The sequence below is a fragment of the Cottoperca gobio genome, chromosome 14 (assembly GCF_900634415.1).
Source record: "Cottoperca gobio chromosome 14, fCotGob3.1, whole genome shotgun sequence".
In the NCBI taxonomy this organism is placed as follows: Eukaryota; Metazoa; Chordata; class Actinopteri; order Perciformes; family Bovichtidae; genus Cottoperca; species Cottoperca gobio.
The window spans coordinates 18,118,848-18,140,020 of NC_041368.1; the positions used below are offsets into that span (position 1 = coordinate 18,118,848).

The following is a 21,173-nucleotide window of genomic DNA, read 5'->3' on the forward strand; positions in this document are numbered from 1 at the left end:
TTGGAAGAGTTAACATTTTGGCATGAGCTGCTGCAAAACAGAAAGGTTTCACCCTCTAGGGAGAATAATTAGTACTTGCGCCAAGTAGGTTATGTTTTCAGTTTGGGTTGTTTTGTTTTGTTTTGCAGCAGGATTATGGAAAAACAACAAGCCCAATGTTCATGAAACTTAGTAGAAGGGTGTAGCATGGGACAAGTTAGAGCTCATTACATTTTGGATCGGATCCGAATCACGGGGCAGGTACACACCTCACCTCACTCATGGAAACGGCCTTGGTCTCACAGTGCCTCTCTAGTTGTAAATCTAAGGGCAATCTCCCTTACGTTTTTAAAATATCCTGTGTTTGGCCCTGGTGGTGACATAAGAGGAAAGATCACCTATAGATGAGCTTCCATCCTCTGGGGACGATCCCCTGGGACTGAACACATTGACTCAAATTCAAATTGTGAATCTCCAGCAGAGGATGTTGTTCAGTCACGGTTTTATCACTTAAGAAATGTATCCAAAATTAAGTTATTTCTGTCTGCCCATGACCTAACCTGCCTTTATTTCATCCCATCTCAACTAATATAATTTCCTTAGACTCTGCACTTAGTACAGAAGCACTTTATCGTTTCAAAATGCAGCTGACAAGCGTTTTACTGGAACGGAGAGAAGAGAACACATTGATCTCATTTTTTCCATCCTTCCTTTGGCTACTAATTTCCTTTGGAATACATTTTGAGAATTGTATTGATCCCTTCTTGTCTGAGGTGGTGATGATGTCCTATGACTACCCATATGAATATACTGTACATGAATGTTTTGGAAATACATCATTTGTGAGAAACAAAAAGGGAGAGTATATCTAAAGGCAGTGAGCATCCAACTCCACCTTCGTCAAGAGGACCAAGAGATGTCAGAGTGTGAGGGGTTTTTGAAAGCAGCCACTGAGAAGTCAGCGTTAATAATTCAGAGCAACTAAATAGGTCACACAAGTATTAATTAAGCAGCGCAGGGTGTGTGTGTGTGTGTGTGTGTGTGTGTGTGTGTGTGTGTGTGTGTGTGTGTGTGTGTGTGTGTGTGTGTGTGGGGGAGAAGATGAAGGAAGATAGAGTGAAAGATAGATGGACACATAATAGTAGTTATGACAGAGAAATAACGCAGAGGAGGACGGAGAGGAGTGTAATCAAACGGAACAAAAGTGGTGGGAGAAAGGGAGATAAAAGTGGAACAAGTTAGAGAAGAAGGGTGAGTGGAAAAAAAGGAGACAAGACCAGAGGAGGAAGAGGAGAAAAGAAAAGGAGGTGTCGTGTAACGGTCTATGATGTATGCACTTAATCAGTGAAACAGCGTTGGAGTTCCCTCTGAATTGGTCTGGCTGTCATTGATCATCAAGCGCGGTCACGTCATCACCGCCATCCTAAACTCACACACATGCTGTATATACCCGTGCAAATCACCAGTGTAATTCACTTCCTAGCTGCTCACACACTGGTGCAAAAAGAGAGTCAACTTCCACGCATGCAATCAAAGGGAATAAGAATAATCGCTCAGGCAAATTCTACTAACATACATGTAAGTCCCCAATCTCCTGCTGTTACTTTAATGCAAAACTACACATGCACACTGCGAGCAACTTAACTGTTTGTTTTTTTTAAATCAGTTTTATGATGTAGTCCTACAATATTCAGTTGTTTGTCTTGAGGCAGCTAAAGTGTATTGCCAGCCGTGGCCTCTTGCCTCTCAGTTGAGCAAGTTTACACTTTGATACACTCATCGTGATGAGCTGTCAGAACTCTTAGACAATGTAGCGCTGCTATGTAGAAAAATAAAGCAATCTATCTGTGTTGCACTATACAATTGAGCTCTGTGTCTGTGTTCTCAACCCTTTCGTAGCCCTAAAGAATGCCAATACGGGAAAGCAATGATGCCAATAAAGTTTTAAAACAAGCTTGTCTGCTGCACATGTGGCTTTTGTTATTGTGATGACTGCTGCGGCGTAGGGAGGCCTCAAAACTATTTAAAGAGACATTCAAACACGCACACGCAGGGTCACACGGTGACGATACCTTTGTTATATATTATTTGGCAAATTGCTGTTTTAATCGAGTTTCACATAGTTTTTGTGAAACTTTCTAAAGAAGTGCACTAACCCCAGCTGTCTCCTGTCTCTTCTCGTCTCCTCATCTCTTTCCTCTCCTCTCTCTGAGACCAATACTCTTATGCCCTGAAGTCAGCAGACATGTCAACTGTACCAGAGCAGACAGTAGGCAGTGGATTATGCAAGAGCCACGTTTCATGGTCTAATGAAACATTTCTACTTTTCTACTTGCCTTTTTTTTTTTTCCAACAGCACTTGTCTTTAGCTATAACTACAGAGTACCATTTTACTCAATCATTTATTGCTACTGCCCACTAGCCGCCTTGCTGTCCATGTCTCCACTGATTGGGCCAAAATGAGAGCAAACGAGCGAGTAACTTTGGTTCAGATTAATATTAATGGACCTGCTTCTTCCCTTAACAGATTTTACTGGGTTTTAGAGATGAAAATGGATTCAAAGCCTGGTTATTTAATCATTCTTGCTCTTGGTATTTAATAATTGAGTTGCTCGTGGGACAAAACATAATAAAGTCGACTCATATATATTTAGTCACATATACAGTATAGGGGTTTCTGTCAGCCACTATATGGAATGCCTTATGTTTAACATCATTTCATAAATTATTGTTTTAACAGGCTTTTCCATAATTCAGTTATTGTCAAGAATACAGTACCAGGGTTAGGGTTAGGGTTAGAATGCATCTTGCTTCTGGGTACCTTTAGACGATGATGTTGAGGAACTGTTGTGGAGATGCTCAGTGGCTCACTTTGGTTGTACTGAGCAGCTGAATGTGTGTAACTCTGTGAGTACTTGATGAAATAAGATGAAATAAATCACATTTATCACAGCCTTTCCAATGTTAGGCCATGCTCAACTTTCACACATGACGGGTCAAGTAGAGTCAAGAGCACACGAGTGGATCATTTTCAATTTACAATAATAATAAAAATAATAAATAGAAATTCAGACGGGTACTTCAAAAAGTGTCAAAGCGCAAAACAAGATATTTGAGCTACCCGCATTAACTGAATAATTCCAGTGACACAGAGTTGCTACTTGACAGTGCCATGGCAACTGACTTCCATCCACTCTCACCAGTCTAGTCAAAATGTAGCACTGTTTGCTCTTTACATACAATAGGCAAGCAATTGGGTGTATAAGCGATCAGAAGTCAGTAAGTCGTAGTAGCAAACAGGCACATGTATCCATACTGTAAATGCATATACATAAATAATGACGTAGGATATAAGAGACATCCTTTACTTACGGATAACCTAGTTTAAGTCAGTTAACCAATGAATGTGTCTGCTGTCAGCAGAATGTACAATGGAGACAAACCTAGTCATGCAAAATGATTAATTAATTGGAATGTACGGGATCCAGATGGGACATGATCGTGAACATATATACTGTACAGACCATTAACAATCTGCCTGTGCTCTGTACCCTATCTCAGATGGCTACACTACAGATGACATTGAGTTCTACTGGCGAGGAGGAAACAAGGCTGTGACAGGGGTGGACAGGATCGAACTGCCCCAGTTCGACATTGTGGATCATAATCTAATCTCCAAGAACGTCGTCTTCTCCACAGGTAAGGGTAACAACATGTGTGTATCATAGTTTAATGTACAGGGTTGAGCACAAAACCAGCAACACCGGTACAACATACAGTAATACAATTCAATATTATTAGCCTTGAACTAAATTTTATCTTGATATGTTAAATATTAGAACACACGGACACACTTAACTGTTATTACTTTGCCTTTATTTCCATTTATTCTGTTTTTCTTATGGTTAAATCATTTCATTATCATTATATTGCTGCAAAGAAGGACATATGGCAGTTCATAAAGATTGACTCTTTTCACAGTTTGCACTTATTGATATGAAAAACAGCTTTCCACTTCCATTTCCAGAAATGCAAAATGTTATGTAAATGAACACACATACAAAACTTCGAATGAAGTGCCGTCCTGGGAGATGGAAGACACTCTGACTTATTTAACAGCTATAAACAAAAAGAATGCTATCTGATACAATGAAATATTCATCTCTTCTGCATTTTTATATTCACAAATTTGTCATGCAAGCAAGCAATTGTCAGCGGGACAGCGGTTTTGCTGAATACAGTTTCTGGGCACTGTACAGAATGGCAGCAGAACACTAATGCAATAAGAACAAAGAGACTCCACCAATGAGAGAGCTTGTCTTGTCTACAGGGGTCACACGTTCCACGCAACCCTATTAATAACATAATGCTTTCTGATGAATGCACAATGTTTGTATGCCTCTGTGAGTGCTTCTTATTTACCCAAGTGTGTCTATGCAGTGTGCCGGATTCCATTGTCGTATACAGAGATACAGTATGGTAGATGGGGGATTCCCTTTTAACCCGCCGGGAGGGAGTGACCTGGGGGTCACCCAGAGATGCCGACATCAGCACAAGTGTATGGGCATTTACCCGATACAAGTGTCATGTCCAAGGATAGGCAATGTCATTGTTGCCCTTATGAATAATACATATTCACTGGTGTACCTCCGTCTTGTCATTTCCTACCCATGCTGCTTTTCATAAAGAATTAATTCACGGATTCTCTCAGCTGCTCATGCAAACATGAGCTCAATGAAATAGCAGATCTAAGTGGTGACATTCCATGAAGAGCTGAAGCTGGTGGGTTGTTGGGTGCTTTCATTAAAAAGACTTAATCTTCCTCCTTCGCCCCTCTTCTATTTCTGCCTGACTCTCCACTAGACTTTATATTGCTGTGTATTTTAGCTCCGTGGTGCGTTTCCTCATGCAGCTCCAACCAAAATACAGCCAATACCCTACGGGGAGAAATGTGTGTGCTGATACAATTTGCCCTTACCAAAACCCCAGCTGTGGGCTTATTTCAAATAGAGCAGGATAGGCAAAAATAAGAGGATCCTCAACAGACGGACCATCAAACCTCTTGCAATATTGAGTTTAAACACAGGCAGTGGAGAGCAGGTAATTCTGGAGAGCGCTGATGCTTCAGTTCGGCGGACACAGCAAATACAGCCTTTTATTGAGTTGCTCCTGCAATGGACACCCATGGATGAGAGAAGATTGTTGCTAAAAGAGCATTGGAAGAAGAACTGCTGAAGGAGCACAGTCTACATTTTAGGATACCCTCACAACAACGCTAATAATAAATCAGTTGTAAGGCAGCGTGCTGAACATTCACTGGTTCGCTCTTCTGAAATGTAAAGTTCTTTCTATTTGGTTGTTTGGAGAACATGTTAGTTTAGGGCCCAGAGAAAGTAGGATGAAGATTTTTTTACCTTTTGTTTTTGTTTGTAGAGTAAAGAGATTAATGGACTGGATTAACCCGCACAATATTGTCATGTTAATCAATATTAAATAAAGTATTTGTTAATTTCAATGGTTTCTGGGAGACGCTTCTCACCAGAAGACCTTTTGATTGCCATTTTAAAACAACATATGGCTGCTTTCAGTAGAAAATAAGATGCAACATGATGTTATTATCCTGAACTGGAAAAAGAAAAAGAATATTAGACCACGTTATATGTAAACCTAGAATTAACTAGCATTCTTACCCCATCTCCTACCAAAACTAACAACAAGTAAGATTAAGCGATTTAGTCACTGTTTTCTGACAAATAACCTATTTTATTGTCTGAACTTATGCTCAGGTCATAGGGCATCCCAACACATGTACACTGTAAGGGAGAGTTATCTCTGTGTTTTCTGATTGTGCCATTTTAAAGTCATGGAGACCCGGCAGCTGTGGCAAATATCCTGGAAATCCGTCACCTAACACCGCTTTCTGTTTGCTTTTCTTCCCTTCCCCTCTCTGCAGGATCTTACCCTCGTCTGTCCCTAAGTTTTAAGCTGAAGAGAAACATCGGGTACTTCATCCTGCAGACATACATGCCTTCTATACTTATCACCATCCTCTCCTGGGTCTCCTTCTGGATCAACTATGACGCCTCTGCTGCCAGAGTGGCTCTAGGTGAGGCCTGCAAAGCAAATATAGACGGATCGTCAGACATTGGGGTGGGCACTTAAAAGAAGATTGCACTGGTACTGAAATTGACTGACACAGGGAAAGCTACACATATATATTAATTTAGTGTTATCCCCCCCCCCCCCCCCCACCCTATTTTACCTCATAACAGTCATATAATTCAGTTGAAGGGCAAATAGAGACAAGAAACCTTTGGGGGGTGACAAGTTAACGGGGAAACAAAGATTTACAACATATGTCACACTAAGTCAGGCAAACCTAAAAATTGCATATACTGACAAAGATTTAGGGTTTGTAAAAAACCTGTTTGACCTGTGTACTGTATCAAACACAACGTCTGAGCTGCAAGACTTTCCAGTGGTGTGAAGGCCTTGGGTATTATTTTAAGGAATCACATTCATACAGGTCTTCAAATTGTATCTTACACTTTTACCTTTATAAATGCTTCATACATTCTAGTCATGATCATTACACAGTGAATAAAGAATAGCACTGTACTGATCCACAACTACACTTTGTTTCACTTCTTTTACACTCACTGTGGGTGTTAACAGGGTCAAATATCCATCCCAGTGCAACAAATGTTGCTCTAACCCACAGACGTATTATGATGGATGACCAGTTTGATTTGTTTCCACTCTGATTCCAGAGCCTCTGGGCTTTTCTGGAAGTCACAATTCCTCCCCCCCCCCCCCCCCCCATCCGTCATCCTCGATTATGTAAACCCTGTGTAGCCTGTGAGTTTTGTATCGAGCTTCTAGCTTACTCTGTGTTTATCGGAAGCTCCCTGTCTTCTTTTCACCCAACTATCCATCCACCCAGCTTCATCCATCCTTCTACCCATCCCTCGATTTAGTCGACAAGGCAATTTCGCTGATTGACGACTGAGCTGCATTTAGTGATCCAGGGGGAAGGCATGCATGGGATTTAATGAAAAAAAAGGTAATGCTCCATAATGGAGGCGGGTCAGCAGAGTTGGGAAATGTAAGGTCACCCCCCTATCTACACTAGATTCAGGCACCACTTTACTCTGACCTGGTTACAGGCATTAAAATGGACCTGTAATGGCTGAATCACATGGCCACTGTGCTGCAGGACTCCTTTGTTGTTATTGTTAAGCTTCTGCATCAACAGCTTGGGAAATTTGCCTGAATCCTATTTTGAGCGGTGGTCACCTGACAGCTTTGTGACAGCTTTAAAATAATTTTGTAATTGTTTACTGACACCTTAAATAATTGTGCTTTGTGTGCTTTCACAGTAGAATATACAGGTGCTTGAGGAGGATGTGTGAGCACTATAGGAGCTGAGAACGCAATTATTTAATCACGCAAGGGACATCATATTTAAGCTTAAGAATCAGGCCTCTCATGTCATTTTTTAAAATTCCTACATATAGATAATGACATAAACATGAACTATTGTAAGCACATTACATCCAAGAGGCAGTGCTTTGCTAAAACGAGTTTGAAATTAAATCATTACCAGTGTTTCCATGTCACTCATAATAAGCAGAAACTTAACACATTGATATGCACAATCTGACAGTAACTATCCCCACAGCTCGCTGGTGAGGTCTGTCTACAACTTTTCTCAGAAGGAATTCTCCGCTAATGAACAAGACCAAGGTTGACATTTGAATTTCAAATCGCTGCAGCGCTTCAGGTGCACGTCTTTGGCCTCGTCTTCCGATGTATGGTTTGAAGTCATGGGGGTAAAGCACCTCGGGTTCATTGATCCTGGCAGGATTAATCAAGCACAGACACTAAAAAGTCTTGCAGTCGGAAGGATTCAATCTGTCACACATTCAGTCAAGAACAGTAGAGCTTTAGGTCATTGTTGCTATCGATGTAACAAAAAGAAAAGAAGTAAATGTGTGAGTGCATTACATCATGACGGCATACTTTCAACTGCTGAAAAAGTTTGTAAAGCAATTTTCCTTTTTTAACATTGATTGATTCATACTGTTTCTGTTATTATAATATAATGTAATAAATATGGTCTTTCTCCTCCAGGTATTACCACGGTGCTCACCATGACTACCATTAACACCCACCTGAGAGAAACCCTCCCCAAAATCCCCTATGTCAAGGCTATAGACATGTACCTCATGGGCTGCTTCGTCTTCGTCTTCCTGGCTCTGTTGGAGTATGCGCTGGTGAACTACATCTTCTTCGGACGGGGCCCTCAACGTCAGAAAAGAGCAGCTGAGAAACTTACTACAGCTAACAACGAAAAGATGAGGATGGATCCAAACAAGGTACCTTATGTTTGTCGACTTGCATTTCCCCAAATTCCGAATATTCTTCCTAAAAAAATGCCTCCATGTATGCAAAAGAAAACAGCACAAACTCTAGATGAGCTTCCACATTCTCACATTGTCAAGTGAAAGCAGTTTTCTTTTGCTCTAGATTCACAGAATGACATCTTTTCTTTACTTTGCAGTGAAATCTTGACTTAATTATTTATAAAGCTGTCTTTGGAGCTCCGAATAATTACTAGCAAAGAAAAGAAATGTCACCACTTCAAATGGAGGGTTGACCTAATGTTTCCAGTCTTCACTGTGCCAAGGGAAGCCATCCTAATAAGCTTGTACTAGCCCTGTTTCAAATCCAAATGAGAAATGTTGCCAGCTGAAACCGAGGGAAAGGAGGTCTCTGAGCCACTTGGCTCCTTGTCTTGATAGGAGGAGTTGCTTCACTTTCCCAGACTTCGCTCCCAGCTGACATGAACCAAATGGCTGCACATGGAGGAGCTGATATTAGTTGAATACAAAAGAGTGGCTATACTGAGCGGGAAAAAAATGGTTGCATTAATATCCTGAAGGCAAATGAGGAACGTTTTTTTATCTTTCGATAACACTGCTTTATTCTGCGCTGCGGTTCATGTCGACACACATTTTAATTTACTTTTCAGTCGCTCAAGTAATCATGGTGATTCTGTTTGCTTGCAGTGGTTGGTGGGTAATGTAGTTGGCAGAGATGATACTCTGTATGCAAGAATGAAACAAAGGGATCTTGATGGTCACGACTCGATGTGGGAACCAATCTTTGTGGATGACGGAGCAATTGGACTTGGCGATCAAAGGAATAAGGTACTGCAAAAAAACCTATTTCAAAAATGTCAAACTGTGTTGAACTGCTGCTATTGATTTACATTTAGACTTTATTTGGCCACAGCAGAAAAGGAAAAGCCTTAGCATTTATTTGGAGTTGTGTTTTTGGCCATCTCAGAAAAAAAACACAACTTAAAATAAATTGCCCACTTGGTGAATATATATATATATATATATATATATATATATATATATATATATATATATATATATATATATATATATATAGTCCAATATTTGTACAAGTTGATCTTCACTAACTCCTGATGGAAATATTCCATTCTGTCACTAGCTAGTTGCTAACTTAGTTCGTCTGCTTTTTGGTGCTGGGCAGGTAAAAACAAGATGATGAATATGCTAAATGCCTTTTTGCATTACACGTAATCATTATACCCAGAGTTAATTAATAAATCCTGAAGAATATATTCTCATGGAAAAAATGTTGCATGAAATCACTACAATAGACAAACTTGACTCTTTTCCAGATGGACCCACATGAAAACATCCTTCTGGGCACCTTGGACATCAAGAACGACATGGGCGTTACAGAGCTGGCGCTGGGTCTCAATGACCCACGAAATACTATGCTGACATACGACAGCTCAACTCTACAGTACCGCAAAGCAGGGCTTGCCAGGCACAACTTTGGCCGAAACACGCTGGAGTGTCCACATGACTCAAAAGAAGAGCCGACTACGGAGGCGTGCTTCACAGCTAAAGATCACCATCCCAGACTTGACGGACGTAAACTCTATTGACAAATGGTCAAGGGTGATCTTCCCAACTGTCTTCTCCTTCTTCAACATTGTTTACTGGCTTTACTATGTCAATTAAAAGAAACAAAGGACATCAGTGAGGGCAAGAACAAACAGTAAAATATGTTGCTCATTTGTTGTTTGTATCTGGTTTGTTTCATTTTTATGTGATCTTGTAAAACTGGACTGAATTACTATATTCAGGTCTGGATCCATCATATCTTGGAATACCACGTTTGCTGGCTAACACGTGAAAACCTTATAGGAAAGAGATTACAAACATATAAGGTGCCTGTTCCCAAGCAATTGTTTAAATTTTACATATTTGTGAGTTGTATATCTTGACATTTTTTTTAAGTGTTTGTTTGCATAGTTTTTTTTTAATGTTTTTTTTATGTTGGATTGCAGCATACACAATTCATTGCCAAAATATCATATCAGTCAGATACAAATTTACAAGATGACATATTTAAAATGACCGTTTACTTTCACTGAAACTACTTAAAAAGTGCTGAAGCAAGTTCAGGTCATCAGGGTTTTCTAAGATCATGTATATCAATGTACTCAAATTCATTTCTTACTAATATTATAAGGGTCTGAAGTTCACAATTTACAATATCACGTAGTGTGAAAGAAATTTCAGATCAACCTTTTTCTACTTTAATATACTGGCAGCCCTATATCATTTACTTCTAAGCATTTCCTCAGTTCATAAACCATTTTAATAGGGCGGCATTAAGTAATATCAACTAAAAACATTCCAAAACTTCCAGGTCTTAACTCAGATTGCACTCAAGAAGCCTGTTGAAGGTCAAAAATGGTATAATGTAAAAAAGCATATAGCTAATACAGTCAATTTGTATTGTCATTAGTGTGTTGTGTCCACTGTGTCTGTTGGAAGAGAGTGAAGAACAAAAAGGGACAGAATACATATATAAATATGTCTTTAGCCAAATTACTTTACTTTATATATTATTATAATTATAATATTGGACTTCACCCCAAAGTGCATATACACAGTGCAGATGTCTTTGAGGATGACTGTGTGGTTTAGTCTTTAACTGTATATGTAAATATCACCTGTATACCTTTTATTATATGAATATGACCAAAAGAAATCCCTCTTTAGCTCTCTGTTCTCCCTTTCTTGGATACATATTTACAACACTGATAAAAAACAACTAGTTCACAACTGCTGAAAAGGCACTTTTTTGATAATTTGTTGATGGTTCGAGAGGAACACAGATGGAAAAGCTAAAAGGACTCAATTGGTCCACAGAAAGACCAGAATGCAAAAAAAAGAAAAAGCACAAAAAACGTTCAAATATCAGCTTTTTACACCATTCTTTCAATCTCATTTTTATATGCAGATGATTTTCCCTTTTGTTGCCAATAACTTCATTTATTGCATCCGCCTCCCAAACTTGAATATTATAGTTACCGTCGGTTTAAAACCTATTAGTCATGAAATGTTTCCAGATTGAAAATGGGTTGATGATCACAGAGCTCAAAAGCCGTAAATCCAAAATGAACGTATAACAGATAGTTTCAGATTATTTACTCGTGATGCTGTCCTTTTGACCGTATGTTCGCAAAGTCGGTTTTATAAAAGATTTTGCACACAGGTTGTTAAAAGCCATAGAGGCTGTATGGTAGTTCTTCTAATACCTGGGTGCTTAGGGGGGTGGGGGGGGGGGGGGCTGTTTTAGGAGGAACTTTATTAATATGACTACGATCACACTTTATGTTTCAGTTAAGGTTAAAATGTAGAAATACAACTAGGGCTGCAATACACAAAAGTGTCATCTCCCTCTCCCAATAGATTCGCACCACTGTCTGTATGAATGAATTCTGCCGTTTGGCCCCTTTTTCCGCATACAAGTACCAAATCATTCATCAACGGAGAGAAGATAACTCCACATATCTTTCAAAGTCACACTGAAATGATAGCAACTACAGCCTTTATCTACTTTGTCTCACGTGCTTATTTCAAGTTCACCGAAAACAACAAAGATCTAACTCTAACTAAGGATTTGTCCTGGTATGCCATTCATTCTGATTGTGAAGGTGTGAGTGCACACTGAAACATTATTATTCAAATTGTTTACTTAAGATGTAGCCACATACCGTAATGTCTCACTGCATGCTCTGTACAGTACTAACTCCTTTATATTCTGTTTTTGCTCACTTTCTCCTTTCTCGCTGAATTGTTTCATTTCATTTGTGCTTTTTTCTTTTGTGTTTAACTCGCTTCACAAATGAGCATTCATAAGTCTGTAATTACAATTTATAATAAGTACGTCTGATTGGTGTTTCAAATATTGATGATGTTATTAAGAATATTTACATTTTTTCTAAAAAGCATTTACGTAACAGTTAGAACCGTTTTAAGAATGACACAATGATGCACTTTCACAAGCACTGCCCAGTAACTGAAATGTAAACTTTGATTGAACAGTGCAATTAGTTCTAACTGACAATAACCTCACTGGTGTTTACTCGCTATTCATCAAAATGAACCATTTTAACATTGTGTTGATCTCGGTATTGAAAACTGCGCATCGTGTGTAAACTATAATGTTTTGTTTTGACAGTTTTTTAATAGTTCTGGTGATTACGTCAAACACAATTCTTCTCATTTTTCTTGTTTTTTAATGTTTGTTCATTTTGTAAGTATGTTTAAAAAGTACACATGTGAAGGGATCTAGATAGATTATCTACTAAAGACCTGATTATTGGCATTGTACATTTTTCTATAGATAAGAATGAGTTGAACTCAAATTTGGGATCATGTCTCAAAAAACATATTTAAATAAGTATGTATATATATATCAGATAGTATATTATTAATCCTAAATTTGGAACATATTATTCCTGTAAATAAATACCTATGAGCTTTCAACAGAAAGGACAAAAAGGACATTTTCAATATAATTTGTAATGTTAAGAGAATGCAAAGGCTGATGTGAAACAATGTAAATAGTATATTTTGCAGTGTCACTTGATCACTTTTTGATTTTTTTTGCTCTATTGGTTTTGCCAAAATGTAACATATATTCATGAATGTAGTTGATATTCTTTTGCAGCATGTATTTGCTGTGATGTGTCAGCAAAAGTATTACAATTTCTTGTACCAATGATCAGCTAAATACAGCGTAATGTACACCACCTTTTCAAACACACACATACACACACACACACACGCACACACTCACACACTCTCACACACAAAGGGTCAAGTGATAAAGAGGCTAGCAATGCCTTTGTATTAGCCCCGAAAGCCAACCATCTCAGGTCAGCACAATTCACACTACTAACAACATTACAACCACAAACTACACTTTCCAACTCAAGAATTGGACTTAAGGAAAAGTACCTTAATGAGCTTGTTCCAGATGTAATTTGCTTTCTGTTTAACACAAGTCCAATAATACTGCATCCGGTACACATTTACAGTACTAACAGTACACAGGTACCCTTTTTCACGATTGGCAAAATCTAAACACCTTCAAAATATTTTAAAAGCCATTAAGGTACTCAATCCACCTCAGCCATAGACATGTCTCAACCTACCCAAAATAAATATATTTCTTAATTTTCAGAAAAATACTGTATGTGTGTATGACATGGTGTATTTGAGTGTGAGAGTGTGTAGTGGATGTATGTTGGCCAGGCTGCGATGTGTTTCCAAAGCACACCGGCAACTGGCAAGAAAGGTCTGCTTCATAAGTTCTACACTTTGGATATGTGTTTGTACTTCACAGCGCTTTTTTGTTTCATATATTTTTATACTTCTATACTCCTGTGTAAAAAAAGAAAAAAAAAGACAACTGCAAACACTGTTGTTTGGCAAAACCTTGTAAATCCAATTTTGGCAATTTTCACATTTATACTATAAATAATGATTACATTATCCTCTAGGGATTCTGAAAACGTAATGGCATATATGCTTACAAAATCCTGTCCTGGTCCCTTGTATAAAGTTGAAAAAATACATGATGGTACATGGTTTGAAAATTGCTTTTTTTTCTCTTTATTCCTGGAAAGTTAAGGTTTTTTGGGAATGCAAAGTTTTCATCTGACAGCAGAGTCTTCTCTGGGGACAGACTGACATCCTAAAAGCCTAAATGACACATCTTGGTGACAGTGTATGTTTGCACACACTCACAGAAGAAGCCTTAGCCTCCTGCTACCCTGGACTTCTCTCCGGCGGGGCATCAATCCTTCCCTCTCAACACCCTCCACCTTGAAAAATCCTTGTATGTGCCACTCACGAGAACATTCCCAGAAACCCAGAGCTGTACCCTTCGCAAAGATGAGCCCTGTAAAAGTCAGTGTCTGTCTTTACTATGAAAAACCTAATGAATACATTGTCAATAAATATTGTATACAGTTCTAAATCTGTGTGTTTATTCTTGCACCAAATTGGAGGAAGAGAAGACTTGGACTACAGGAAATGATCATGTTTGATGGATGAGACCAGTTCGACCAGAGCCATGCTAACAACTAATGCGTTATCATGCTTGAAAAACCTCAAATAACACATTTAACTGGTGTAAATCCAAAGTCTTAGGCGACATCTACTTGTTACTCATGTTGTACCACTGGTCACCATTCAAACTAAAGCCGCCCGGTCTCATTTCCAAGGCGTCAAATAGCAACATTTAGTCATAGCACAAGGCACATTTAGCATCTGTGTTAGATTCACCAGAAGTAACTACAACGTAAACCAATCTGAGGTAATATTAGACGCTCAGAAAAAGTGCTCTGGGTGTGTGGGGAGGTTACGTAAGTTATTGAAACCCTTTCACCCGGGCTGTTCCTGTCCCGTGTGAAACCAAATTAAATATCTTATTTTAACCCAAACCACAATTTCTTTCCTAAACCTAACCAAGTGTTTATGTTTGAATTCACAGTGTGAATACTGTGAGTGTAGGGCAGTGTTGGTTAGAAAGTGACACCAAGAGGTCCTTACTGTTTGAGAAATGTGTCCAACAAGCTGTTGTAGACTTATAATGTTTTCTTTAAGTCAACGATACTTTAAAAAATGAAATGGGGAAACACGTTGTGCTATGGTACAGATCATAGTACACTCTTTTTAAAGAAGGCAGTGCACTCTTATGGATTTAATGCTGATGAACAAAGTTGGTTTGATTTCCTAATAACTCTTTTCCAAAGCTTAGTACCTTCAAGGTCACTTCTAGACTTGCTGGCAATGAATGGCTAAACTTTCCAAACCACTGCTCATGGCTTTTTCAAGGCTTCACATCACATAGATCAGTATTACACAATCAATTGTTGAGGGGTAATAAGGTTTATATGGTGCTGAGCATCTGAGACTACTGCTTGACTATTGTGATCTCAGCACATTCCTAACACTCTGCATGGGAACAGTTCAAGCAAATACAAACCTGTTCTGCTCTTAATGATTTAGGGGGCGGCTGTCACACAACACTTACACTCTCACAAGTTGATCTTTATTTAATGGATGGAATGGAAATGGAGGATCCTCTTTCTATTGTCAAACGTGTACAGTGCACACAGTGACTCTGCATTTAACCCACCCTAGTATTAGGAGCAGTGGGCAGCTATTATAGCAGGATATACTGCCTTGCTCAAGGACACTTTGGCAGTCATTGGAAGGCGAACTGCCACCTCTCTAAGTACGAGAACCAGCGACGGAGCTACTCTCGCCCATTTAGCTGAACTTTTTGAGCTAAGTACCGTACATAATCCTCTCATCTGGCCGAAAGTAAATCAGAGGCAGCTCATGCCTCCCTGCCACACATTCATTTCAGGCTTTTCTGTGCTGGACCATCGGGCCTCTCCCATTGGCTGTCGATGTCTCCAGTCCTCCAGGAGATTTATTTATATTACATAAAATGCTTTAATTCATTATTTCTTATTATCACAGAGTTTCTAAAGACATATTTTATTTCTAAGACATCATAACATGTGCGCTCTACACGAGGAAGCAGTACAAAAGCAGTACCTTATGGAAAATAGGAAAGTAAAAAGAAGTTTTATCATTGCAAATTCCAGCGCTCTGGAGTTCATCAAGGCTGATCATATTTGTTTTGATGCAGTATTTGTTTTATAATTGGTCAAAATGACCTTACTCCAGGTATTAAGCCCTGTGTAAACAATGAATCATTTAAAAATCAAGTGTTGCCATTGGGTTAGGTACAGTACAGCAAATGTGACTACAACCAAAGGCTACCTGTGCAGAAGAGTACTGTCAAAGGAGAAGTGTGATTTGATTAGATTTTTTTCAGAACAAACAGTGTAATCAAGGCCACTGTATACGAACATGAACATTTACTATAGCAATTCAGAGAGTGTATCCTCGGCCATATGAGGTCTTTTTAAAATGTTACTTAAAGTTTTCTTAGAATACCACATCATTTCTTCAATAGCAGTTGTAGTGACGTCTGTCTTAGTATTAAAACGGACAAACATTAGACCAATAACTGAAACGTGATATTGTCAATAAACCAGCTATGGATCAGTATTCCACGACCAGATACGTGGACCAGATACGTGTTACTCATGCTAAGACATTCTCTCTCCTAGTCATGTAGACATGATCAAATATTCCCAGTATGACAAAGGGGAATGCATCATCACCATAAATTAACGGTTTGGTCCTGAAAAAGTGCCATCTGTTACAGGCACCCTGGTTTTCTTGTTGTGGTTCATAGCTGTTAATGAGAGAATGTGGTTTCTGGAAGACAGCTGTCACTACGGACTGCTGATATGAAGCAGTAAAATATCTGACAGAATTCTGCCTCTGAAGAAAAGTGGATGAATGAGATGCCACAAAAAAAAAAGTAAAAAAAACTGCAGTGCCTTTGGGCAAAGCACTGAAACGGTCCAAAGTTCCAGTGGAAGCTGTTTGTTGGCAGAAATGTTACCTTCTCCAGTTTATAATGTGCTTGTTCAGAATGCATATGTTGCACAGTGTAAGCCAGCTTAATCAAAAGAATCTGCATCCCATGGCAACAAAGATCCTTTCAAATTTGCATGGCCTTTTTCCTACGAGCGCAGCGTGATGCTGAATTTGAAACCGAGCCACGGTGGTGTAGAAATAGAGCTCTGGTGGCTCTGGATAGGACATGAGTCATGACACAGAACTGTAGGCAGGCCTGGCACTACAACAAAGACATTAGAGTCAGATGCAAAATGCTTCAATTCATTTTGCACCCACAACACCCTTTTTGGTCATCACCCACAGCCTGTGTGTGTGTGTGTGTGTGTGTGTGTGTGTGTGTGTGTGTGTGTGTGTGTGTGTGTGTGTGTGTGTGTGTGCATAACCCATGTCGTCTTTTTACTAAATAATCCAGTGTTTCAGATTAAACTAACAAAGGGAAGAAGTGTTTGTTCAGCCAAGATATCATACCAGCTTTGTTGTGGAAGGTGATTCACCTATGAGGGATACTTGATATATAAGCAGGAGATGCACGGAAATGTGCTCCAGTGTGTGTGTGTGTGTGTGTGTGTGTGTGTGTGTGTGTGTGTGCCCACATAATAGTTTAATTATAATAATTTCCACTTTTGTAAAAATACCTGTTGTGAATCAGCTTGTTGTTTTATAAAAACTATATAATAAATACTATGACTTCTGTATTACATTTGTATGACATATTATAGTTATATTTTTTTAATTACTTTTTATGGCATATGGCATACCATACTATGACATTTATTTTGGTATACTATAATATGAATTGTTATGGTATCTTAATGGCATATCATGTACATACTATTATGACTTGTTTATGGCATACTTTACTATCACTTGTTTTATTGGAAGTTTATTTTCTTTGACAAACCATGCTATCACTTTTATGAGATATTAAGATTGTTTAATACATTTAAATAAGATACTACACTATGATTTTTTCTTACATATTATATAACATCTTTTCAATAATATAACTAACAATATTATGACTTTTATGTAATTCTTGCGACTTTTTAAAATATTAAATATAAATAAATAATAAATAATTCATAGTATAGTAGCTATACAATGACTCACACATAAGACACTTTGCCTACAACCTTTGTTACTGCTTTTGTAGTTGTTGTATTTTCTATACTTGTATTCCTTTATGTCTGTGCTTTTACCTGCTGCCTGACTACAGATGAACAATAGTCTTATGGCTAACTCTTGCATATTTTAATAAATGTTATTAATATGCAGAGTTTCTGCCAAATAAAGACATAATCTAAACTTAAAATGCATGTGTCTCTCTTACGACACGCTACAGTATATATATATGAATAGAATAGTAAATATACTATGTTTTATGACATATTATACTATAAAATTGTTCTATTGCATTCTTCACTGACATTAGACAGCATAGTCAAGTGGACTGATGTCATGAACATCACTCTAAAGCAGAGAATGGAGAGCATTTTCAAAATGCAAATCCACCTCCTAGATAGTTGCACCAACCATCTAATAATTGTGAATTTAAAAACAGTAATTTGACTCTAAAAATAACAGCTGTATTTGTTTATATAATCAAATTGTCTCAGTGACTCAGTGTCTCTTATCTAACCATTTTATCCCAGTTTTAAAAAATAGACCTATTTTACTTCTTCAAAAGCACCAGAGCAGATTAATAACACTGATTTATTTTGTTATTAAATTATCTGTTGGAAGTGATGTCCAAAGTTTAACATTTTGATGACGGGGCAATACTTTTGTTTTCATTGGATCACAAACTGTGGTCCTGAATAACTACATTTCCACATTACGCATGATAAATACGACTGTATAATTGTCACATTACCATACTGTACATCATCGAGCCACCCAACAAAAAAGATTGGCTGGTCCAATACATCTCTCCACTGTATTTATCTTATTCAATTTTGTGACTAATGTATTATTTTCATTTTGTTTCAAGCCAGCAAAGTCAAGTTAAAAAAACAAGGACCGTTATTGCTATGGCAAACGTCAAATGGTGTTTAGTGAGCAATACATTTGTGTGTGTGCCATGACACCTACAGTATGTCTTTTTACAGACACAAGCATAGCAGCACTAGTAATTGGAAATTGCTTCACACCCCCGAACAGACAAACCTTGCTTTTCTTCAACTGCAAATACAGGTAAATTATATCAGATTGAATAATGAAAGAAAGAAACGCACCAGATTTCTTACAGAATGATCAGTTACGTCATCAGTGCATGGAGCTTTCTCCGTTGTTAAATGGTGACCTGAGTGTGGAACATCGGTCACATGATAACAGGTGGTCATGTTTGGGAGGGGGATCATAAACTCTGTCTCTGTTCAACTATAGTCATGTGATCGGCCTCCTGGTCTGAGGCGTTACAGTCAATGCTGTGTTTGATATCGGTCGAGTGCTGTAACGATCTTGACTTTGGTTTGTCTACAAAAGCTATTGAGCTGAGCGGAACAGTTTTTCTCTCGGCAAGGCAGCGCGAGGTTGACAGATGTAGGCTTTACTTTTGTAATTTGTTAATTTCTTTTCTCATTTTACGATTCTTCAAGAAACATTTTTTAATTTCTCTGTCTCAGCCTTCCTCTGTTTGTGTGTCCCTAGTTAATTAGGAGGAATATATGTTAATGGGACACTGCTAGCAGACTAATTAAGATTTTGATTAGAGCGAAGATACTGTCAGCCAGTCCCAATTTGTGTGCCTGTGTGCCTGTGTGCCTGTGCGATTGTGTGCGCTTGTGTGTGTGTGTCTTGCTGCTGGCTCGCTTGTCGAGGAAATCACCCCAGCTCTAACATGCACTGGATGAAGAGATTCCACAATGTACTGTGTCTGTTTGTTCTCTGGTTAGAAAATGAAGCTAACACTGGCAAATTAGCATTTTATTAAAAAAATTAAAAATATTTATTCAGCAAGAGTTGGATGTATTGAGTAGGACTTGTAATCAGAGTGCAAACTCCTTATTTGAGCTTGCAGAAGAGCACGGGCTGAATTTAAGTCAGGTACACATTGACCTAACAAATAATGTTTCTGTCTGTGTGTGTGTGTGTGTGTTGTGTGTGTGTGTCTTTCTCTGTATGTGTTTTTGCCACTTTGTTGTGTTACATGGTGTCACTTTGAACCTTGATGCTACAGTGTTCAGACATGCTATGTGTCTTCCTGCTGGAATACAATCCACAGTTCTTCCCTCGTGTTGTTCATCCCCCATAGCAACAGTGTATTGACAAGAGCCAAAAAAAGAGTCATATTAACAATTCCTTTTGTCTGTCTCCGTTCCCTCTCCCTATCAGTGTCTCTTCATGTGACTCACACTCTCTTCCCCCTCTATGTATTTCTCTTCAACACTTCATCGTCCTCTTTCAGCTTTCTTGTTTCATCACATTGTTTTCTACTTTCTAATGGATCTTTTTCATTTCTCTATCTACACAGCATTGCCCACATGCTGTGCTACGTGCATCTCCAAGTTGAAGCCATAATCCAGCATGTGTATGTTGTAAAGAAAGAGTGATGCTCTTCTGGTGCAGGGAGCTCCTTTTCTTTGCAGAGAAAAGGAGTCACTATGTGCCTTCCCAAATGACTCGCTCATGAAGTATGCACGCCGTGATTGATGTGAGCATTGATGTATGCACCAAAGAGTGAACATACTGAGCTTCACATAAGCATTGAATAAGGAATGAGGCATCCATGTAGGATGTAGCAGTGTGAGATTGCACTGTATGATGTGCTGTGTGGATATAAATCATCGTTTGAAGTTAGATTTATGTCTGTCAAAGATTGAAATGCTTTGCTTCGACATTTTGGATGGTTATGTGCGCAAGTTGGAGCATTTTACAGTTGTTTGAAAAGGTTAGGGCCAAATTATAAGAAATTACAGTACATACAACAGACTGTAATGTACAAACTGTACAGTGCAAAGTAGGCACCAGGGCTATTAAACATCTAGCAAAGGATTCATGTTGTAACAAGCAGTTCTTGGGGCTTTCACTACTGAATTAAACCAGCATGTTGTGATGAAGTCTTGCAATACTGTTGAGCCCAGCAGGCAACATGCGTGTAAAATGTTTGCTAAATTAGTTATTTGTACCCTACAAAAGGAGATGTAATGTGTTTTGCATAACAGCAAGGGGAATGAAATGTATACACACATGCATACATAGTACAGTAACAAGCATACAAGAATACAAATGTTATTTAATTAAACTCCACAGCACACAACTAACCAGATGAACAAG

General features: G+C 38.5%; 1 protein-coding gene across 1 annotated transcript in view; it reads left to right on the forward strand.

Moving 5' to 3' along the window:
* gabrb2b (gamma-aminobutyric acid type A receptor subunit beta2b) overlaps positions 1-13,792 on the forward strand; it is a 59,564-nt gene extending 45,772 nt beyond the window's left edge. The window contains 6 exon segments of the mRNA XM_029448251.1: positions 3,541-3,678; positions 5,933-6,085; positions 8,113-8,357; positions 9,051-9,191; positions 9,698-9,877; positions 9,879-13,792. Of these exon segments, the coding sequence (XP_029304111.1) occupies positions 3,541-3,678; positions 5,933-6,085; positions 8,113-8,357; positions 9,051-9,191; positions 9,698-9,877; positions 9,879-10,046 (1,025 nt within the window). The 3' untranslated portion in view covers positions 10,047-13,792.
* Positions 13,793-21,173: the final 7,381 nt, after the last annotated feature.